Genomic DNA, 25,306 nt, shown 5'->3' with positions numbered 1-25,306 from the left:
GAAGCTATTGGGATTCTGACTCATCAGGCCATCCCAAGGGGTCTGCAAAAAGTTCATTTGAAGTTTTTCTGATTTTTCCTTATCCATGATACCTCCTCATCTTGTTATTCTGCCATAAGTCCTACAAAGGCCTTATCACATTCTGCATTTCAGTGTATTTAGGCTTATTTGCACCTTAGATCTCTAAAATATTTTTTAAAACTATGCATTTGTAACCTGTATCACTTGTTTTCATTTTAGACTGGGAGCAAGGAAATGGCAACCCATTCCAGTACTCTTGCCTGGAACGTTCCATGGACAGAGGAGCCTGGTAGGCTACAGTCCATGGGGTCACAAAGAGTCAGACATGACTGAGCAACTTCACTTCACTTTTACTTTAATGGTCCTCTGCAACTCTGTACATTTTAAGTGAAAGCAAAAAGTCCTGTACACATGCTTTACTTAATAAACATGTAAGAAATGAAGTATCTGTCCATTTATTTATTAATTTAAGATAAAGTATTTAATGATCTCTACCTGCCAGGTCAGGAAATACAGCATTGAAGCAAACAGTCCAAATCTTTCAAGGCATTTACATTCTACCGGGGGAAAAAGTAATAAACAAAACCGCGTGGAGGAGCCTGGTAGGCTGCAGTCCATGGGGTCGCTGAGAGCCGGACACGACTGAGCGACTTCACTTTCACTTTTCACTTTCATGCATTGGAGAAGGAAATGGCAACCCACTCCAGTGTTCTTGCCTGGAGAATCCCAGGGACGGGGGAGCCTGGTGGGCTGCCATCTATGGGGTCGCACAGAGTCGGACACAACTGAAGTGACTTAGCAGCAGCAGCTAATTATATAATATGTTAATGATATGTGCTAGAGAGAAAAATATAGAACACTAAAGGAGATATAAAATGTTAGGATTGTGTTTCATACTTCAAATGTTGGGGACCAGGAATTTCTCACTCAGAAGGTGATTTTATGTACAGATTTGAAGGAAAAGATAATGCTGCAAATCTATGATGGCCCTTTTGTATTAGAGAACTGGGCACTGCATCTGCTGAATCTTAGGAACTTTTCTTTGAGGTACATAGTTGTTTCCCCAAACCTTCCAACAATGAAGTCCTCTCCTCACACAATCAGGCACAGACAACATAAATTAAACAGCAATAAATATACTACCATGCTTCATTTTCACATTTGCAAATATTTTTTAAAAACACAATGCTGTGAAAGACTATACAAGAATAGGTACTCTGATATACTGCTGCTGCTAAGTCGCTTCAGTCGTGTCTGACCCTGTGCGACCCCATAGACGGCAGCCCACCAGGCTCCTCCGTCCCTGGGATTCTCCAGGCAAGAACACTGGAGTGGGTTGCCATTTCCTTCTCCAATGCATGAAAGTGAAAAGTGAAAGTGAAGTCGCTCAGTCGTGTCCGACTCTTAGCAACCCCATGGACTGCAGCCTACCAGGCTCCTTCATCCGTGGGATTTTCCAGGCAAGAGTACTGGAGTGAGGTGCCATTGCTTTCTCCGTGATATACTGCTAGGATGTTATAAACCAATAACCTTTGACCCAGATAGTTCATATTGTCAGCCGAGTATGTTCTCCTCGGTTCTATCTCATCTCAACAAAAATTTGAAGCTATGGATGTTAGAGCCCTGGGCGTGTCATCGCTCTCGTACAGACTGTGTTATAGCTCTTGGGTCTTGGGCAGACTGTGTTATAGCTCTCAGGTCTCGAACAGACGGTGTTATAGCTCTTAGAACAGTGTTACAGCTCCGTGTTACAGCACAATTTTATTTAGAAAATAGCAGGAAAATACATCCTCAAGGTGCGAGGGCGTGTCGACCCAAAGACGCAAAGAGAAGAGAGGGAGTGGGGAGCCCTGGCCCTTTGGCTCTTCCTTTTATTATATGTTTTTCCTCCCCCCTGGGCCTGCCCTATGTAAATTGGGCTGACAGGAGTGCCCTGTTCTACCTGAGGTCCTCACTCCGGTCCTTGAACCTTCCTTTGTTCTATTTTTGCAGGCTTTTCCCTTCCTTGTCTTTTAGCCACCACCATTTTGGACTCTTGTTTCCTATTCTAACCACCTGACAATATTATGGAACTGATTCTTAGAAAGTCTAAGATTCGCTGCCCCACTACTAGAGACTGGAAAGCTAATGATCACTTTGCGACTTGCTGAGACCTAGCTGCCACCATGTACATGCTTGCCTGCAATTAGTAAGGTGAATATAACACAGCACCTGTTTCTGCTGTGACAGGACAGTCACAGAAGTGTGGGCTGGCATTGCCTGCCTGGTAAACAGAGCACAACGTTTCTTGTACTGTATGGCTGAAGTGATGTGGTCCTAGTAAATAACTTTTAGTTCTCTGGATTTTACTCAATATACTGGGTTCTAGGCGAACAATTTGGGTAGTAACTTCTTGATCCCCAAGCTTTCTGGTCAAACAGAGGCAGCAGTGCCCTTGGAAGGTCTCTATGATCACGCTGTTCTGTGAGTCATGCCTGGAAGACCTAGAGATGGCTCTTGCAGCCCTTGCAAAGACTTCACAACAACTAATTCCCCATCAAAACTTTCTTCTGCTTAAAAAGAACTCCTTCTGTTACTGCAATTGCCTAATGATAAAGCAACTCATTGGAAAAGGGCAAGGGGTTTGTACAACTATGTGTATAATAATAGCATGGCTAAAATTAAAAAAAAATAATAATATATAAAAGTTTAAAGAGGAAACTGGTTAACAAATGGTCATACAGGAATGCAATAAAATAATATATATCCATTAACGAAATTCATTCATTTTGAAAAAATTCAAATTAAAACAGAGAAGTTTTAAGTATATTACAATGAATTTCCATGTAGTACTTACTTTCATCTATATTCACTCATGTACCAATAGTATTACTATATGTATTTTGAACTATAAACCATTTATAATATATGGAGAGAAAAAGTACAAAGAATCTCCTTTTGGTAACAATATATCTACATGCATTATATATTTTTCTTTTTTTGTCATTATATTGTTATCTACATGTGTTATACAAAGAAAAATATTCTTAGTGGTTTTCTCCAGATAGACAAGTTATAGATGACTGATTGCACTTTTATTTTTGCCCCTGCAAAATTATTTATCTACAAAGAACATTTTTTTTTTTTCTTCAGTTGTTAAGTCACGTCTGACTCTTTTGTGACCCTATGAACTGTAGCCTGCTAGGCTCCTCTGTCCATGGGATTTTCTAGGCAAGAATACTAGAGTGGGTTGCCATTTCCTTTCCCAGGGGATTTTTCTGACCCAGGGATCAAACTCCCCATCTTCAGCACTGGCAGTTAGATTCTTTACCACTGTGCTACCAGGGAAGCCCCCCACAAAGAACACAATACAGTAATTAAAGGAGCTACATTAGTTTTCAGGGAGTCTCTTATAATTAATACAGAGTTCTTTCATTAAATTCCTTTTTCTAGGATAGAATGAAAATGTCAATCACCTTGTGGATCTTTACCAAGCTAGAGCATACACTTTCTTTATACAATACCTTATTACTTTATTAACCTATAATTACCTACCAAATGTTATTGAAATTTGCTTAATTTTTTGAATGATACTTTATATACAGCTAGAAAAATGTCATTTCAAAGATGACTGAACTTCATGTAGAACATAATTTATAAATCAATATCCTTCATTCTATCTCTGAGATTTTCAAGTGAAATAATTCTCTATTACTTTACTTGGAAAAAAAAAAAAAAGGTGCTGTGGAAAGGGGTACCAGTTTTGATGCTGTGATTTTAAATTACTTTTCTTTATTATCCTCTCTAGATTCATGTCTATTTCAATTTTAAATCTAGGGTCCTGCCATCTTTAACTCTTTTTGCAGTTACCATTGACTGCCGCAGATATAGGGCTCAGCACTGCTTCAGGGTGAGATGGTTATCACAGATGAATGTCTGCAGCATTCCACCATGTTTATTTACCTACACCACTTAGAAAATAGTTGTAAACATTAGCACTGGCCTTAAAATTATCAGGGTTTCATATTCACCAACTGTTATTATACATGGCTTAGAGATTAAGAGCCAGAATTTCTAAAGGCACAATGTAGATAAGTAAAAGAATAAATATGAAAGCTAACCACCTAGAAACAAGCAGAGCCTAAGGAACCAACTGCAGGTTTTCTTATACGTTATGATGCCAAACAAATAAGTAAACACAAAGGATGAATTCACAAGAAGTGAATTACTATGAAAATTAAGATTGGCTGGAACCACCTCCCATAGAAATGTTTGATCCTCCTTCACAACATCTGCAGTGTTTGAGAACTTTAAGATAATTCATCCTACCTGAGAATTCTACCTTAGGCTGAACGGAAACGATTTCTTTATTCCTTGGAGATATACAGAAAATTGCCTCAGGAAGATTGTTGTTTCAGAGTTAAAATAGATTAATTTCTTCTGCTGTTCAATTTCTTTTACCACCCTCATCTTAAAATTATAACTTTGCAACTGAAAATATAGTTAACAGTAGTAACTGTGGAGAGATTAGTGTCAAATTGTAAGCTACTTAAGGCTATGAATTTGCAGGTGAAATTACAGATCAAAGGGAAGGAATAATCAGTGCCTTCAAGTCTTATCAGCACTGTATATAGACATGCTTTTTTGAAAAAGGGTATGCAAATTGTAGATCTTGCCATTTGAAGACATTCATTTTCAAAGTGAAGAGATTGAACCCTTATGTAAGTTTCTGTAAAAATTCCAACTTTTAGGTGCATATAAATTATGCTTAAAGCAGCACCTGTGGCCATTTTCACAAGACACCTTTAGGAAAAAGGCTTAAAAATAAAACAACACACACTGGAAAATATTAGTTCAAAACAAAGTTCATTTACACACTACTTGTTTAAGCATTTATTTAACATTATTATTATATCAGTTTCTTTGTTTCAAAGAACCATTTTTTCAGTCAAAACATTTGTTATTTTACCAAGAGCTTATTTAGTTTTTCATTTTAGATTTTTTTCTTTCAAATTTTTAAATTATGTATTTTTAAAATGTACAAATTGAGGATGTGATGTGTATATACACATTGTAAAATGATTTCCAAGATTAAGATAATTAACACATCTATCATCTTACATAGTTAATATAGATAACTTTGATGTGTGTGATGAGAATGCCTAAATACTTTAAAAAATTTTAAGCACACAATACTGTATTACTATAAGAACCATCCTGTATATTAGATCCTCAGAATTTATTTGAAAAATTTTTGGCTTTGACTGACACAAACTCACTTCCTTCTCTCTTAGATCCTAACAGACACCATTTTATTCTTCTGTTTTTATGAATTCTCTCTCTCTCAAGATTTCTCATGTAAGTGATACCAAAGAATATTTGTCTTTCTTTTTCTGGCTTATTCACTTAGCAAAATGCCCTCCAGATTGATCTTATTGTTGCAAATGACAGGATTTCTTTCTTCTTTTATGGCTGAATCATATCCTATTTTATGTATTGATACAGCACATTTTTTAATAAATTACAATATGTACATTTTTTAAATCCATTCACCCGATGATGGACATTGAAGTTGCCTTCATATCTTGGCTACTGTAAATAAAGTTTATAAATGCAAGAGTGCAGGTTTCTCTCAGAGATACTGATTTCATTTATTGAATATCCAGGAATGGGATTGCTAGATCACATGGTAGTTCAATTTTTAATTTTTGAGGTAGTTACTATTTTCCATTATGGTTATATAATTTTACTTCCATCACTAGCATATAAGAGTTTCTTTTTTTCCCACATTCTCACCAATATTTGTTGCCCACTATCTTTTTTTTTTTTTTTTTTTTATAATAGCTGTCCTAACAAGTGTGAGGAGATATTGTGGTTTCAGTTTGCATTTACTTGATATTAGTTGCTGTTGCCTATGATTTTTATATCTTATCCAAGAAATGATTGCTAAGATTAATGTCAAGAATATTTTTACCTATGTTTTCTTTCAGGATTTTCATGGTTTCAGGTCTTACATTTAAGTCTTTGATCTGTCTTGAGTTAATTTTTATGAGAAGTGTAAGATAGGGGTCCAACTTCATGTTTTTGCATTTGAATATCCAATTTTCCCAACATCATTTATTGAAGAGACTGTTCTTTCTTCATTACACGTTCTTGGCACCCTTATCAAAAGTTAGGTTACCATGAATAAATTGGTTTACATCTGGACTCTATTCTGTTCTACTAGCTTATGGGCCTGTTTCTATGCAAGTACCACACCATTTTGATTATTATAGCTTTATAGTCTGGCTTGAAATTAGGCAGTGTGATACCTTTTGTCATTTCATACAAATGTACAGTAGTTTTTGTTTTGTTTTTTTCCCCTAGGAAAAATGCTACTTGATTTTTGATAGAGATTTCATTAACTCTGTGAATCATTTTAGGTAGTATGGGCATTTTAACAATACTAATTCTTCCAATTCAAGAACATCGAATATCTTTATATTTAGTTGTGTATTCTTCTACCTTTTTTCATCAAGCTCTTATAGTTTTCAGTGTACAGGTCTTTCCCCTCTTTGGTTAAATTTATTCCTAAGTACTTTACTGTTTTCAATGCTATCCTAAATGGCATTACTTTTTAGATTTCTCTTTCAGATAATTTGTATTTAATGTACAGAAACAAATTACTTTGTTAAAGAACTACACAAAACACTGTCCAAACATATCAACAATATTTTGTCAATAGAATACAAAATTGCTTAACATGCCACTTGAAAAAGAGAAACAACAAGTGAAGATATGTAAATAACTTAGACTCCACTGATGGATGAATGCATAAAGAAGATGTGATGTATATATAATAAAGAAGGACAAACCTGACTTCATAACAGATCAATTCCTTTAGCTCTAACCCTTGTACTCTGTTGCTTGTGTTTAGTCATGCTTGCTCTGCATCTTTGTAAAAGAATGTTGCCTATAGCCTGAAATAACACATCATGGCCCATTCTCAATGCTCTGACCTTTAAAAGTATAACTCTTTTCCATTCTTATAGAGATACAAAATATCCAGAATAGAAAATAACAATTATATTATTGAAAGCTTATAGGAACATTGTGATCAGACCCACCTACAGAGCTGCAAGAACAAAAGAGTTTGCATTTGAATATTCCCTTCCTTTTTAGCATAAATAAATCTAAATTATAACTTGAGAAAGTTGGTTCCTTGGGACACTAGTTCACCATCTTCTCAGTCCACTGACTTTTCAAATAAAATTTGTATACCTTGCCCCAACAACTTATCTCTCAATCTATTGGCCAGTCATGCAGCAGGCAGTATGAATTTGGACTTGGTAACATACATACACAATGGAATATCACTCAACCACAAAAAAGTCATGACATTTGTGACAACATGGATGAAATTTGAAGGTATTACACTAAGTGAAATAAGTCAGACAGAGAAACATAAATACCATATGATTTCATTCATATGTTGAATCTAAAAGAATAAAACAAGTGAAAAAATAAAATAAAAAGAAACTCATAGATACAGAGATCAGATTAGTGGTTACCAGAGGGGAAGGAGGTTGGCAGGTGGGTGAAATGAGTGAGGAGGTCAACTGTATGGGAAAAGATGACAACTGCAATTGCAGTGGTGATCACTATGTAGTACATACAAATGTTGAATTATAATGCTGCATATCTGAATGACATGTAATTAAAGAGGAAGAGAAATAACAAATCAAAAGAGCCATAACTTACTCAACTTATCAAAGGTAAGTATGTGCCAATAGATTATACAATTACCCCAGTACTTATATTTGAAAGGTGATTAAAAAAAATACAATAAACCCATGTTTGTTTAAACTACTTTCATTATTCATAAATATTCTACATAAAATGTCATGTGTCAGAATGGCAAAGCATTATTATTGTGGTTGCTATACAGATTATTAACTGATGGCATAAGTGGTAGGTCTTTAAAACAGATTAAATATCAGATGGGAAAAAAATACTCAGCAGAGTAAAGTTTATTTTTTTTAATACTAACATGTATAGCTATGCATTAAAGATGCCGTGTAAGTGAAACAATTTTATGTAACTTGTCAACAATGATGATTTACTAATACCTCTCCTCAGTAATCTGCCCGCAATGCGGGAGATCTGGGTTCAGTCCCTGGGTTGGGAAGATCCCCTGGAAGAGGACATGGCAACCCACTCCAATATTCTTGCCTGAAGAATCCCCATGGACAGAGGAGCCTGGCAGTCTACAGTCCATGGGGTTGCTAAGAGTCAGATACAACTAAATGACAGAGCATAAAGTGAAAGTGAAAGTGAAGTCGTGTCTGACTCTTTGCGACCCCATGGACAGTAGCCAACCAGGCTCCGCAGTCCATGGGATTTTCCAGGCAAGAATACTGGAGTGGGCTACCATTTCCTTCTCCAGGGGATCTTCCCAACCCAGGAATCGAACCCAGGTCTCCTGCATTGCAGACAGATGTTTTACCGTCTGAGCCACTAACTTGTTAGACTAAGCAGAGCTCCTCAGTAAAATGGCCTTTTCTTTGAGTCCTGTAGAGAAGTCTAGTGTCCAAAAAGTCACAGACAATAAGTAAGTCAGCTCTAGCCATTTTAAAAATGTGATGTTCATTCTGATTGTATAAATATGTTCAATCTAAATTTCTTAATACCTCAATTTGTTTGCACTGGTCTTTGGCTATATGGTTCACATATTTAAATCAACTGCCTTCTGAAATTCAGGGTTTTAGCCAGAATCTCAGTAAGACTTCTCTTGATATCTAGATTTAAATAAAAAGGGATTTACAAATTGTCAGCGTATCCTGAACAGAAAACCTTGTAAAACAGTAATAAACTGGAGGAATTGCTTGGTGTTAACACAAAGTAAACCTTGTAAACCTAGGAGATAGATAAACCTGCCAATAGAATCACAATTTTAAATGTGAGACTTTATTGAAGTGGTAAATTAGTAGAAGAAAGAGTTTTAAATCAGTTTATTGGTCTTTATGGTCACTTAAGTTGACTACTTGTAGCCGAAACTGCAGAAAGGAAGATAAATTAAGTAGAATCCACTAAAAAGAGCTGGAATTCATAGTGAACAGAGAGTGCAAAGAATCTCTCCTTAAAAAATAAAAGATAAAAACAAAAATTATACCATGTGTCATAAAAGACAAGTCAGTACAAGAATGTTTAAGAGTCAATTTTACTCATATTTTAAAGAAAGAAGAAGAGAAATTAAGTTTTGTTTCAGTACTGTCCATCACAGTTATCAACAACAGAGAGAAGAAAACAGCTATTCCAATTCTACCACCCTATCTTCTGTACTCAACCACTGTGTGTTTTGGTCAGTAATAAGGACTAAATTATGTCATATCCAAACTGAGGTTGAAATCTAATCTCCAGTGTGACTGTAACTGGAGACAAGGCCTTCAAGAAGGTAATTGAAAGTGAAAATATTAGTCGCTCAGTCATGTCCAGCTCTTTGCGAACCCACAGACAGTAGCCTTCCAGGCTCCTCTGTCTGGGGAATTTTCCAGGCAAGAATACTGGAGTGGGTAGCCATGCCCTTCTCGAGGGGATCTTCCTAACCCAGGGATTAAACCCAGGTTTCCCACATCTGAGCCCAAGAAGTTAATTAAGGTAAACGAGATCATAAGGTGGATGCCCTAATTCAATAGGACAATTGTTTTTATAAAAAGAGAGAGAGATACCAGGAATGGTCACATTGTGATGAAAAGGCCATTTGAGGACACAGTGAGTAGGTGACTGGCTGCAAATCAAGCAATTAGGCTTGAAGAGAATCTATGCTACCTGTAGCTTATCTTGGACTTCCAGCTTGCAGAACTGTGAGAAAATAAATTTGTTTTTTAAGGTACCCAATCTATGGTATTCTGTTATGACTGCCCTAGCAAACTAGGGTTTTATTTTATTTTTAATTCTAGCATGTATATGCTCATAAGCAAGATAAAAACTGTTCATCAGTAACTCTGTTACTGAAAATCAGGCTCCTCTTAAGAATGGAACCAATAAGCTTCTGCAGCTAACATATCTCTTGTGCATTGTTTTTATATTCTATAGAATAGGGGCATGGTCAGGCAGAAGGCAAACCAGCACTGCAGCAGTCAGTAACAACCACACAAGTACCGTGGCAGACACAACTGTGGCAGTCCAGTGCCTCTCAACACAAGACGAAAAGAGCAGACGCATAACAACATTACACTTGATTTGATGGTAGAAATAGGAAAGAACATCAGTTTGTGTGATCTGAAAAGAAACACTGGTAGTTCAATAAAAGAGTTTGTTTCCATGATCAAAATACAGAAGTCTGAAAAGACAGATACTGAGTACATTCAAACTTTGTGCAAACCATTGTTGTTTAATGCATAATTTTGAATTAAATCAATGATTTCTTTCCTGTGTACTCCAGTATACACATACGACAATCACCCCTATATTTTAGTTAGTCATACATGTCTTACATGGTAAAATCATAAACTCCTGGGCAAGAGAGGCACTTCATCTACTTATGATGTGCCCTACACAACTGAAACAGTTGTATGCAGTTTGGTTCTCTATGAACATTTATCACATTATAGAACTCTGAAACAGACTGGGGGTATCCACAATGAAATCATACTGTAGTTTGATTCTGGGCTCAATCCTCTTAGTGAATTTAGTTGAAATTAAATATATGTACTATATTTTCTGGTGCACAGTTTTTAGTATATAAAAAAAGACATTAAAAAACATATCCTATAAACAAATCTTTGCTACTTTTCCAGGCTTTTTAAAAAATCACTGTCTATTCTGTGGACAGTTACAATATTGATGCAATTGTTTAGTTTTCATTAGGTTTGCAAGCTTCTGGCACATACTTCAAAAGCAACATTTAAGCAGAACATATCTAGATTGACTACTTTCATATGTATGGATGCTTCAGCCTTCCTCAAAATAACTTCTTAGAAGTTTCAACGCTATTTACTTGAGAGTCACAGAACACTAAGGCATGGATGATCAAATTCTGCTTTTCTAAAGGCAAAATCAATACTTTCTGTGATCTATGAAAGATTATTTCAAAAACCAAAGGTGAAATAGCAATATGTATGGAGAGTGAGCATATGCTTGTGTTGCATCCTAATATTTAAAACTACTATTTGGTAAGAAATCTTATCTTCAATTTTATAACCTATTTTGCATGAAGGCAAACTGCTTATCATTAATAAAAAGTCAATGACCTTACATCCTTTACTAAATATTTAAGGGGTCAGTTGATTTTTTTTTTTCAAGAAAGAGCTTTTTTCTAAGAAAATGTATGTTTACAAAGGATCTTTTATTCCCTATTTATTCAGGGGACCTGGGTATAGGGACTTCACTCATCTCCCCATAACATTCTATAGTTGCCAGAAGAATGAAAAAATGTATGTAACAAAGACTCAATGTTTGTTGATAACATAGTGGGTTATAAAGTTCTCGAATGTTCCTTAAGCATCAATACTAGATTTAAACTAAATTCACCAGTTTTACACAATAAGATACAGGAACAATAAATGCTATATAAAATATTTACAAAGAGAAACTGATAAAAAATTAATAAAGTGATTAATAAGAGAGTGAAAAGTCACACCACAGACTGGGAGAATGGTGGTCGTGGTTTAGTCACTAAGTAGTGTCCAACTCTTGTGACCCAATGGACTGTAGCCCGCCAGGCTCCTCTATCCATGGGATTCTCCAAGCAAGAATACTGGAGTGGCTTGCCATTTCCTTCTCCAGGGGATCTTCCTGACCCAGGAATTGAACCCAGGTCTCCTGTATTGCAGACAGATGCTTTACCGACTGAGCTATGAAGGAAGCCCTGACTGGGAGAATAATTCACAATATATAACCAACAAAAGACTTGTATCAAGAATATAGGAAGAACGGACAAATTGATAAGAAAAAGAGTATGTGAGAAAGTGTTCAATGTTAGTAATCATCAGAGAAATTAAAATTAAAACCTCCAAATATACCACCATACATTCATGAGAATGATAGAACCAAATGTTGGAGATGACATGGAGCAACTGCACCATTCAAACGTTCATGTTGGTGGAGGTGTCATTGGTATAAGTCCTTTAGAAAAGGTATAAGTGTCATTGGTATAAGGTGTCATTGGTATAAGTCCTCTTGCTGCTGCTGCTGCTGCTGCTGCTGCTGCTACTGCTACTGCTAAGTTGCTTCAGTCGTGTCCGACTCTGTGCGACCCAGAGGACCCACCAGGCTCCCCTGTCCCTAGGATTCTCCAGGCAAGAACACTGGAGTGGGTTGCCATTTCCTTCTCCAATGCATGAAGGTGAAAAGCGAAAGTGAAGTCGCTCAGTCGTGTCCGACTCTTAGCGACCCCATGGACTGCAGCCTACCAGGCTCCTCCATCCATGGGATTGTCCAGGCAAGAGTACTGGAGTGGGGTGCCATTGTCTTCTCTGAGAAAACCTCTTGGGCAGTGTCAACTAAAGTTAAACACAAGGCAACCTAGTGACTTAGAAATTCCACTTCTGTATAAATATTCAAAAAAAGGAGTGTACACATTCTACCAACCCATGAGAATAATAATAGCTAACTCATTATAGCTAAAAACTGGAAACAATCATATAAATCCAAATGACCACCAACCACAGAGTCAAAGTTAGGAGATTCACATCTGAATCCTTTAAGGTACCATGCAGATCAGATTTTTTTTTTAACTAAGTTAATTTGTGACTATTTTACTAGATTTTTATCAAAAATCCTTTGTTTCATATGACTAACATACTTTTGTGATGTCTATAATGCACACTTTAGCATTACTATTACAGGAAAATATTTTAAAATTATTTCCCTATATTTTTCAGAATAAAATGTCAATATTAAGTAAAATATTAATATGAAATTGATATTTTCACAAAAGATGGGTAATTCATCATTTTAAAATATATATATATTCATTTTTAAATGGGAAATTTAAAGAAATATTAATATCTATTTTGTAGTTTTTAAATTCTCACACTTATAAGCTAATTTTAAGTGAACTAATAATTTTTATTTTATAAAAATATTTATTACACAAAAGAACAGATATTTAAAATAGTTACAAAAGTTCCAGAAAAAGTTGACCATAGAAAAGCCTTGGTTATTGCTCCTTATTACCACTTGATGTGTAAGTCATTGGCAGATTATTGCTACTTTCAGAAAACAAAATAATTTGTTAGTTATCAGCATTATAGCTTAGAAAAATTAAGTACTTTGAGATTATTTTTTCAAGTTATAATGAAAATTTCTAAATAAACCCAAAAGAAGAGACAGCAGAGCAGTACAATGAACTCTCATGTTCTAATTACCCAACTTTGGTAGCTTTCAATTTTTTCATTGTTCTTTGGGCAATTTTTTTAAAATCAAGTTTTCAATAATCCCAGGAAAAACCTTTAAACACTGCAGTGAATTAAGATTAATTAAACATTTCTGAATCTTTGAAAGATTCCATCACTTAGGATGGAATCATTCCTTTTACTTAGGATGATTTAGTTCAACTTTATTGGGCTAACCCCAGGGAAAAAGTTTATTTTCTGAAACCAAACTTAGAATATCAAACCAGAGTCCAAAGGCACTGCACTCATCCTAGTCATGACTCACTGTTTTCTTAGAGGTCTAGCAAGATGCTCTAGAACCACTGGCACATGTAACAACGCGGGTAGATCTTAAAAATCATTACGCTATGGAAAAGACACAACACACAAATGGCTGCACACTGAACGATTCCATTTTTTATGGCAGTTTGAAAGACAAAATTCCAAGGGCAGAAATCACATCAGTGTTTACCAGGAACTGGAGATGAAGGGAGGAGACTGAATGCAACGTGATTTGATGGGACTTTTGTGAGTGATAGGAATACTGTATAGCTTGACTGTGGTGGTGCTTAAATAAATATATATATTTGTCAAGAAGCATCAAGGTGTACACACAAGAAGGGAGAATATTATAAGGGTAAATTATACCTCATTTTACGTAGTAAGTCTTAAATAAAAACAAGCAAAAATCCTTACTAAACTGTCTGATGGATCACGTATAGAGAAGTCTACCATCTTTCTTGATTGGAATAACACATTATTAACGAGATTTAAGCTGTTTAAGGTGTTTGATTTAAGAAAACCTTTTCATAATTTTGGTATTCATCAAGGTTCTAATTAAATAAAATAGCCTATATTGTGTCTATTTTTTAAATAAATGCAGTGCTGTACATTAATTATTTAAAAATTCCATGATGTCCACCACATGAACTTAGCAAGGTCTTCTAGAATTTGTACTTACTATACCAGAGTACTTAATTCTATACAATCTTTTGTCATCTTCAATTTAGTCAGCATACTTTCTTTATAGAAAATATTGTTCCATGTTGAATCATTCTGAATGTGTTCTGTTTGCTTAATTGTGGGGCGGAGGGGAGGTGCAGTTATACTGGATTATATGGGACATGACATTTGTATATGGTAAGGATTTAAATAAACTGATGAAATTTAAAGATACTAAAGACTGATAAAATATTTTTGTCTTTGTAAGTGAAGTTACATTATGTCCTGATGTTATAATTAAGTTCTTTCTTTGAAAGGAACATTTTAAATATTTCTTTTACATGCCACTAGTGTTATATTAACTAAATCATACACATTATTGATGTTTCTTTCCTTTGGTTCTCTTGACTTTTATATTTTTAAAGGCACTTATATATCTTAAAGAAAAATGTAACATTAAAATTTTGTATACAAATATACCTTGAATTATCATATGTTTGTTCTATATTAATAACATAAATATCTATAGGTAAGTAAACCCCACTATTTTAGATTATGCCATGGTTTGTTTGAACTTGTAATACTACCCTTCCAAATTGTTCTATAAAACACACACAGAGACACACACAATCTCAACTGAAAGAAATTTTCTTTCATTACAGATTCCAGTTCATTCTTAGGTTAGTATTAATATAATTATTTTCAAATATGGAACAAAATGTTTCCTCTACTAACAAATAAGAACATACATCTGTCATTATTGGAAACTATGCCATATACTCAGATTTTAGGTTAGATTGTAAACTATTTTAAAGCCCTCTATTATGACATGTACAAAGACATTTGAAATAGTATTATATTTGCAGACATTTTTTTAGAGTTAACATTAGTATAGGTAGATAGTTCTAAGCACTATAAAGTCCTTAACAGTTTATTTTTGTATATTAATGTCAGTAATTACATATCTTTCAAGATTCTTAAATAGGAAAATTATAATACAAGAGAAGGAAACAACATCATTTTTAAACTAACTGGATATTTGAGTTCATAATGTCTTCTTCCTGTTAACCTACTTACTCAGGAATATCTTAACTTCCTAAGAGAGACATCTACAACTGATTCTCCTCTTGAGTCTTTTTTCCCAGGCATTTAAGAAAGTCAGAGAATTCAAAGGAGTAAAAGAGCAGGAGGGACTCACTTACAGATCTGGATATGATTTAGGACACACACATTGAGGTTTAGCTGATCTTAAACATACAGATTTATCTATTTCATCTTTCATAATGTCTTCATTATTACACTACATATGGAAATGTCAATGAAACCTATTAAACTAGAAAATACTTTATGAAAGTTATATAATGTTAGTTTGCATTACATTTCAAACAAGAATTCTGGCTAATTCAAAGCACTGTTCATTCTCGCTCTCTTTTTCTAATTCAGTGTCTGTGATACTGCAAACTCTGTGGGCATCTAAAAGGTCATTTTCTAATATATATCATTAGCCCTTGGAATTGGGAGGAAACCACCCAAGAGTAGTGGCATGATTGCTTTCATTTCTAGACATAACATATGTCATCTGGGTGAAAGTCATAGAAAGAATACAGAAATAAAAGTGTGAACTCTACCCATAAAAGAGGAAATATGTTCCAAAAATTTATTTGAAACAGATGAGGAGTAACTAAATAAAAAAAAAAAATAGATAACTATAGAAAGGCATTATCATAAACGGCATGAATTTTTTTCAAGGTACTTTTAGGAAAAAACACGCTTTCTTTTTCCATAATTTTTTTTCAAATAATACTTTCCAAGTATCTTGAATCAAGTTCTCATTATATTCTAGGAAAAAGACATGGGTCCTGCTATGAGGAGGCTTGCCCCATGATTGAAAAGATAGAAGAGGACCCACATTTACTCAAAACATAACTGAAGAAGAAATCCCCAAGTAACCAATTTTATCACAACATGCCAAAATTGGCAGAATTGGGAATTAAGCACTAAATTCAATTTTTAAGAAATAAATTTACATTTTTACACACATTCTCTATAGACGTATAATTCACACCTACAACTATAACCATAGAAGTGTAGTAAATAAAGAATTTCAGAACATAGGACGTTGGTTGAAGAGACAACAATAAAAAGTCAGGAATAAATCATTCCTTAAAACACTTATGGATAGTCTCATGTATATTTTAAAAAAATAAAAATATTAAGAAATGCCAGATTACGGAGAAAAAGGCAGTTTTACAAAATCATTTTATGAAAGTGATTCATCTTACCTCAGCTACCAGTTGTTGAAGAGATGGTGAAGCAACAGAGTGGAGACTTGAGTTACCCCTTACAGGACTGTGGAGACTAATGTAAGCCACAACATTTCTCTGCAGAACCTTCCTGAAATCCTGAAATTAAAAAAAAAAAAAAAAAAATATATATATATATGTATATATATATCTTTAAGATAAGTAAAAGTGACAGATTCTACTTTATCAGTTACATGTTGAAAAATAAACATGTCCTACTTAAAATCATTACCGTGCATACTTTATATTTTGTATTTAAAGCAATCTCTTACTATTTAATAGAGTAATCAAGGGTCATAAATGTATTTTAAATAACGGTAGCAAGGGTAGTATTTAAATATTTAAATACAATATTTAAAATGCATTTTAAATAAGTATACTCCTTATTGTATACCCATACAATATACAATATTTTAAAGCATGTTCATGTCCCTCAAAAATGTAAAATTTTAAGAGAAAAATATCCTTATATGGTTTATATAGTATGAGATTCAACTTCAGAATACAGGATGGAATATTTGCTGTATGACAGCATTTTATAGACTTTGAATTAGAGAACAGACATGGATAAATCACTTCAGTGTTTGCATAAAGTGGCTCTTTATTCTGAACAAAATAGGGCATAATACAATTATGGCCCTGCACAGATTACCTGAAATAAAACCTGATGCATTTCACCCATAAACTAGCATAAAATGATTCAATAGATTAGTTATTTCACTTCTCTGCTAAACACAAATTCCAAAAACTGAAGACCACTGATCCTATTGATAAGTTACTTCTAAGAAGCCCTTCTGTTATTTTCCTTTTCCTACACAAATATTTAATGGGTAATTATCATGGTGTCAGTTCTATAGGAACACCCTAAAAATTGTATTACTTCATGCCTTAAAAATATTTTTTTCTTCTTCCAACACTATCAGATGAAAGTCTGTAAAGGCTTATATATCCAGCACATCAATATTATTCTTAGTTTATGTTGAAAATTCAGTTATACTTCTGTAAAAGAGGTGAAAAGACAATTCATTTTAAAATAAATATTTTGAATAGAAATGATGAACTTTAAGCTTAAGTACTCTGCTTTATACATAATGTTGTTATTAAAAATGTTCATTATTACACAAGAGCTATAAAAAAAAAAGCTTCTATTAACATACTACCACACTGACAATGTCTATAAGTCAGTCCATTTAATTCTCATGAGAACCTCATAACATAGACATTAGTACATTTTTAGGAGGAATCAAGCCTTGGAGAAATTATTCTTGCCTAAGATCACATGTTCTATTGTACAGAAGATTTGAACTCTGATTTCTTTGATTACAAAATCTATAGTATTTCCATTATAGCCTGAGATGAAGATTCTTCACAGGAGAGATGGTACATTTTTTTAAAGAACCTATTTAGTAGGATGTCATAATTCTCTTCAAGGATCAAAATCAGTATTGAGTCAAATATCTAATAACTCTATCACTATAAATTCCATCTAACAAGTATAGCCTAATATTTTAATTATAACTCTGCATTTCAAGGGCATCCTGAGCAAAACAAAATTAGAAAGGGCATCATGACCTGTCAACAAGTTCTTTCCTCACTTATCTTCATTAGGGAATATACTTAGTGCACAAATTGGTTTCATCTAAAAGAAAAAAGTCTTCCATTTTCACAAAAAGTAGGTTTGATAAGAGTAGACAGAACAGGAAAACTAAGTTTCTAAATTCCTCCTCAACCTGATTGTTACAAAAATACTCCATGAACTATACCGAAATAATCTAAGATACAGTAGTTTACAATAGTACATTTTATGAGCTAATAATTAAATTACACAGTATTCACTATTTTCTTTATTATATATTTTTGCTCATCTAGTCATGGAAAAAGCCAGAAAGTGATTGGGTGTATAATTAGTTGTCAAATATGCATATACATATAAATACTTTAAGACAGAGGTCTCTAACCTTTTTGAATAGGAAGAGCATTTTCTATAAGAAACATTTTTTTCCTATGGACTCTTACAGTATAACAGTTGTATTTTTAGTATCTATTGTTTGAGAAAGTATAAAATGACCAAAAGGTACAACAGAGTCAATAAATAAAATATTTTATTAACTACAAAAAATATTTACTTAAGGTGAAAATATAATTGCTCACATACATAAAAGGTCACAATAGTGAATTAATTTATGGTTACCATGCATGATGCTCAAATAAATTCCAGGACTATTTGCAATATACTTCCCCATGCAGAAGAGTTAGTGATATTTAGGAATTTAAGTTAGGAACTACTATTGTTGCATAAGCCTACTTTGAGAACACAACTTATAAATATGTGTGCTAAGTTAGAATTAAAATGAATTGACTGAAAATTATTATGGAAAAGGCTGTATGAAATACTGGAATAAATTTTTTGAAAGAATCTTAAAGATATTTTCTTAAAATGTGCCTTATTGCTACAAGAAAACTAAAACATTGTTTTCTTTGTGATAAAAAATTTCTGAATTATTAAAATCAGCCCATATCACATATGTACTCCCCAAATTATTTTTTTCAATTGTAAAGTAAGGAATTTAGAATAGAAGTTTGAGAGATTGCTTTAGTTAATACATTTTACATCTTACTAAAAATTTTTCAGCTTTAAAAGATTCTGTCAGCAATGGAATTTCTTTATTTGAATTAGTTTTCTTGAGTAATGGAAAAAAATTCATACACTAATTTAAATACAGAAAAGTATTTTGATTTCCAATGTATGAATCTTGATAAACTTTACAACTGTAAAATTTTTCTTGTTTTGAAACATCTTTCTCTAAAATTAAAAAAGAGGTTTTCTAGCTTCATTTGTATACTTTTTTGATTGTTTTTTGATAGCCCATAGCCATTTTGTGCATTTTTGAGTGATTAAATGAAAAACGAAACAAGAATTTCTCATTATATATTTGGTATTTTTCCCTCTAAAGCTGACATAGTAAACAAACTAGAATATCAAATGTTTTTATTTTTCCTAGTTAAACTTATGTAGGTTTTTTAAAATTCTTATTTCTGTTAAAATTCTTTTTATAAAATCATAAGAGTAAATAGAAAATCTAAGAGTTTTATGATGTTTATTGCTATAAATGTGGAATCAATCCAAAGTTGTCATATCCCATTAAAAACATAGTGTATTTGTGAGACACAGACACATCAGACGCATTTAAAAATTTATTCCAGTTGTATTCTAACTATAATCCATTGCATACAAGATTTCCTTTGAACAATGGCTGGGTGGTGGTTTAGTCGCTAAATTGTGTCTGACTTGCGACCCTATGGACTATAGCCTGCCAGGCCTCTCTGTCCATGGGATTCTCCAGGCAAGAATACTGGAGTGGGTTGCCATTTCCTTCTCCAAAACAAAGGCTAGCTAAAGTAGTTAGGCAAGTAGGCGGGTAAGTAGATAGGTAGAGATGCAAGTAGAAAAGGAGGAGCAGGGAGATGGGGTGTAAAAATAGGAGGAAGGACTGATGGGAGGGCAAAAACATGGCAGAAAAAAAGAAATTGCTTTTTTCAGTGCAATCTCTATATTGTTTAGGTAAGATATAATGCCAAGTTAATACACATTTAACACATAAGATTGTTTCCTAATTTCAGAAAATTGCTAGAAGGTTTATAAAAAAAAGGTAATGGTATGTATCACTTGATCACTTCTTATCCAGTTCCTGTCAATCTAAGGATTGACATAATAACCAGGTAAACCCCAGTGCAGGTATATTAGAGTCTGTAGGTCTGGTAGCAACAAGAATAAGATAGTTGCAGACCACACACAATTCACTGTGGTCTAAATCTAACTCCTTAGCATTCTTAGAGGTGATCACAGCAAGTGAGGGAGAAGGCAATGGCACCCCACTCCAGTACTCTTGCCTGGAAAATCCCATGGATGGAGGAGCCTGGTAGGCTGCAGTTGCTAAGAGTCGGACACGACTGAGTGACTTCACTTTGACTTTTCAGTTTCATGCATTGGAGAAGGAAATGGCAACCCACTCCAGTGTTCTTGCCTGGAGAATCCCGGGGACAGGGGAGCCTGGTAGGCTGCCGTCTATGGGGTCACACAGAGTCGGACACGACTGAAGTGACTTAGAAGCAGCAAGTGAGCATACAGAACACTCTGGTTGAGATGCACATTCCTGTGAACGGCTTCATCAGTTTTACCTTGTCTACTCTAGTCCAGAGAGTAAGAGAAAGCGAGAGATAGAGAGCATGACAGTGCAATTATGAGAGCAAGGCACAATAATTACTGTACATTTACCTCTCCCCATTCATATGAGCCAATATTTCCAAAAGCTGTTCCTCCCCATGAGCAGAAAACAATAGTACGGTCTGGTCTCCACCCTCTCTTAACTCTTAACATCAAGGCCCGGATAAAAGCTGTGATGACGGCAGTGCTGCTGGCCCATTCTTGTCTATTATAACTGTGAGCGGTATGATGATGGCTGCCAACTATGACATAACGGTCTGGAAATGGAAGGAAACAAGAGCCACTGAAACATAATATAAACCTTAACAATAAATTTAATGACATTTACATAATCCTATTGCACAACCAAGCAACAATTATGCAAAATTATTCTAATAATTAGGACTATGTTAACATTTTTCACCCACTGTCTTGATTCACACATCTGTGTATATCAAAGCAGAGGCAGCTGCTGAGCTCAATTATGAATCCAAAGCTTAGATCCATATTACTGTCCTCTGAAATATGCATATTAATTAATGAAGTATACAAATATGCCACAATGAAAACCTTATCTAACATTTTTCCAGAATCGTAGTGGAAAGTGCCCTATAAACAATGTGTATATGCTCAGTAAATATTAATGAACTATTCTTACATTTGATGGAACAATTATTCAGTCACTGTAAATGTTAAAAATTTGGTACACATGTAGGAATTTTGCAATAAATGAAGTTTTTAGGGAACCAGTTTTCATTTCTAACTTATAGTTTTAACCCCTCTCCTTTCCTTGATGGAAAAAAATCATCGTAAAAAGTCATCCAACTACTCTTTTTTCACATATTTTATTTCATAGAATCATACATTACTAGAAAGGTCTCCATGACACATGGATGGGTTCTGAACAACATATTTAACTGACTATTGTCAGTAATAAGGTAGTACAAATGCATCTCCAGAGTTTCCTCTGATTTTGTTGCCTGTGAATGTTGTTGGCACACATCTAAATTTACTTCAGCAAGTAGCCCTATAATTTGTGTAAAAATGTTTTTCTTCATTACGTGTCATTTTCTGAGCAGATGTTCCATAGCATGATGGTTAAGTGTGCAGAGTTTAAGGACTTCCTGCTTGGGATGGAATCCGGGGTATTTGACTTACTAGTTGTATGACCTTGCCAAGCTTGTTCAGGTGCTCATGGCAACGTCTTCAACCATAAAATGGGTATAAAATAGTGCATACATCATCTTTTTCTTTTTAATTTTATTTATTTTTAGAAATTTTATTGGAATATAGTTGCTTTACAACGTTGTGTTAGTTTCTGGAATACAAGAAAGTGAACCAATTATATCTATACCTATATTCCCTTTCTTATATTTCCATCCCAGTTAGGCCATCAGAGAACACAGAATAAAGATCCTGTGCTATACAGTAAATTCTCATTATCTATTATATATAGATATAGATATATCCTCTTGGTATCCATGTTTATTCTCTACAACTGTGTCTCTATTTCCATTCAGTTGTTTGGAGTTTTAAGTAAGTAAAGCACTTTCAATAGCTCCTGATACACAGTAAGTACTACACATGTGTGAAATGAGTAAATCACCTCTTGGCTTCATGGCATCAAAAAGCTCCTTTACAGGAAACATTACTGAGTGAAGCAATTTTAGTTTTCCTCACTGATATTGGAACCAACAATGAATTTAATCCATCAACAGTGTATTAACATTTAATTAATGGTATATATAGTATGACTGCTCAGACGGTAAAGAATCTCCTGCCTGTAATGCAGGAGACCTGGGTTCAATCCTTGGGTCAGGAAGATGCCTTGGAGAAGGGAACGGCAACTTACTCCAGTGTTCTTGACTGGAAAACGCTATGGACAGAGGAGCCTGGCGGGCTACAGTCCAATAGTTCTCAAAGAGTTGGACACTGCTGAATGACTAACACACACACATACAGTTTGCCGGCAATATTGAATTGATTTACTCAGATATGTGTAAAAATTCTGTTTGGAATTGTCTGTGTTCTAGGTAAGTGGTGAGTAAGTGTTATTTGCTCAGTTGTGTCTGACTATTTACAACCCCATCGACTGTATCCCACCAGGCAACTCTGTCTATGGAATCATCCGGCCAGAATACTGGAGTGGGTTGCCATTCTCTTTTCCAGGGGATCTTCCCAACCCAGGAAGAGAATCCAGGTCTCCTGTACTGCATGCAGATTCTCTACCATCTGAGCCGCCAGGGAAGCCCTCATTCTAGATAAACCATATCTAGAAAACTAAATACTAATTGATGCCATTTCTAATTTTCAGAGTCATTAAATAAAGAAAGCATGTGAATGATCAATATTTTTGTGTAAAGTGCAAATAAACATGAGAAACATATTATACATTAAGGAATACTATTAAACTGAGTTTAAACAGTTGGTGTTTTTTTTCTACATTGAGTGTCAATAAGGAAAGCTTTTCTATCCTAAATCTAGTATAATTCAGTACAATATTTTCTTCAAAAATAACTAAGAAATGTAGCAATGATGATAAATATTTCTAATACTTCAATTAGAGATTATTATGATGGAAATTTACTAAAATGGTTGAAATGCGACAGCAGTAATCTCCAAAATCATTTATATCTTGCATTTAAAGATATCATAATCAGAGGTTGTTCAACATTGATACTGTATCAATATTGAATACAATATCAATATTGTATTGATATCAAACAGAAGATGCCCATGAATTTTTAGAGTTGGCTGGCAGGAAACTTGGCAGGGATGTTAAACTTGATCTCAAAATTCCCTGACTTAGCAATTATGGGGTCAATTTGACTAAAATAATGGAGACGGATAATTCTCCAAAAAGAACTTGAGTAAATATCCCTACCAAATAAATAGAGGTGGCACAAATATACTAAAAGACTTGCATTCTATATTGTGTATAACAAGCACCACACACAGTGATGTCCTTCAGTCTCACAATGTATTCAGAAGTGTTGACGTTAATTAGATAATTAATGTATTTGTGAGTTATTTTCACTTCTTTAGCCTATACAGCATCATCTGAAGTTTCCATAAGATCCCATAACAAGGTATAAAACTATTTAAAATTTAGCCAGGTGAACTTTTTCATAAGCATCTTCAAAACCTAAAGCCACACAGACATTAGGCAGAATTATCGGTGAACCAAGAATCGGGATGGGACACAGACTAACACTGAAATATTTGAAACCAAAATTTTTATTAAAAAAAAATTTAAAACTAAAATATTTTATTTTTTTAAAATATGGTCTTTAAAAAATCAAAATCTTCAATGGTGTAATAGTGAATAAAAGAAAAACAATGACTTCTATAGCTTTCACTCAAAGGTACATGCCAGTTTAACAAATCTAAACTCTGTGTTTTCTGTTTTGTTTCCCCTCTTATACTCTTTAGTATGATTTATCTTTGAAGAGATTTGGTATGAAATAGAATAAAGACCTGTTTCTTGCTTTTACATATCACCCACCCCTTAAAGTAGCATGAACCTAATTACCTCTAAAGCAGGACATTTAACTATGACATTGTTATAGAGCATTTGTGATATGTAAGATGGGATTCCTGGGAGCTCAGACAGAAAAGAATTCACTTGGCAATGCAGGAGACCCCAGTTCAACCCCTGGGTCAGGAAAATCCTGTGGAGAAAGAAATAGTAACCCACTCCAGGACTCTTGCCTGAAGAATTTCACGGACAGAGGAGCCTGAAGGGCTACAGCCCATGGAGTTCCAAAGAGTTGGACGCGACTGAGCAACTAACACACTATATAAGATATAGATTATAAATACTTGGGTCTACTTACCTGGAAAGGTCACACCCTTTAAATATCCAACAACATTAGTAACTGTTTCAAATTTTGTGACTGTTTGAATTTTCATGTTCACAATTCTTTCCTCTGCAAAAAAAAAAAAAAATCAAAAACAAAAATAAAATATACTTGATTTTCTTAATTCTGCTGTTTTAATTTTTATTAAAGCATCCAAACTCATTTATAATATATCATCAAATTATTCCAAACAATTTAACTTTTCTAGGTAACAAATGTCACACTTTTTGGCAAATATGCATTGGAAAGTTTGTGTAGACAATTTTAGGTGCTTATTATTCAATGATGACTAAGATGCAATTTCTAGCTTCATAGAACTGTAGAGCCATAAAAGGGCTATTTTTTAAATTTTTATTTTTTAAAATTTATTTTAATTGGAGGCTAATTACTTTACAATATTGTGGTGGGTTTTTTTGCCATACATTCACATAATTCAGCCATGGGTGTACATGTGTTTTCCAACGTGACCCTCCTTCCCACCTCCCTCCCAAAAGGGCAATTTTAAACTTCATATTAAAAATAACAATGGGGTTAAAAGGGAAAACACACAGAACAGGATCTCAAGGATATGTGGGCAGTTCTATTTAAAAAAAATAATAACAATAATCAGATAAAAATATTTCCAAACAATTTTAAATACTT

At 34.1% G+C, this 25,306-nt stretch overlaps 1 protein-coding gene across 10 annotated transcripts in view; it reads right to left on the bottom strand.

Moving 5' to 3' along the window:
• The window catches only part of NAALADL2 (N-acetylated alpha-linked acidic dipeptidase like 2), a 1,274,580-nt gene that overhangs the window by 412,321 nt on the left and 836,953 nt on the right, over nt 1-25,306 (bottom strand). For all 10 annotated transcript variants that reach the window (XM_086394834.1, XM_086394828.1, XM_086394854.1 and 7 more), the window contains 3 exons: nt 24,641-24,733; nt 20,877-21,082; nt 16,580-16,699 (listed from right to left, as the gene is read on the bottom strand). In XM_086394834.1, the coding sequence (XP_086250960.1) occupies nt 16,580-16,699; nt 20,877-21,082; nt 24,641-24,733 (419 nt within the window). The remainder of the gene's footprint in view (nt 1-16,579; nt 16,700-20,876; nt 21,083-24,640; nt 24,734-25,306) is intronic.

The sequence above is a fragment of the Bos grunniens genome, chromosome 1, assembly GCF_055505025.1.
Source record: "Bos grunniens cultivar Pamir isolate PY7600 chromosome 1, Bosgru_T2T1.0, whole genome shotgun sequence".
NCBI classification, from domain to species: Eukaryota; Metazoa; Chordata; class Mammalia; order Artiodactyla; family Bovidae; genus Bos; species Bos grunniens.
The sequence above is the reverse complement of the archived record's forward strand: the minus strand, read 5'-3'. Positions and strand labels throughout refer to the sequence as shown.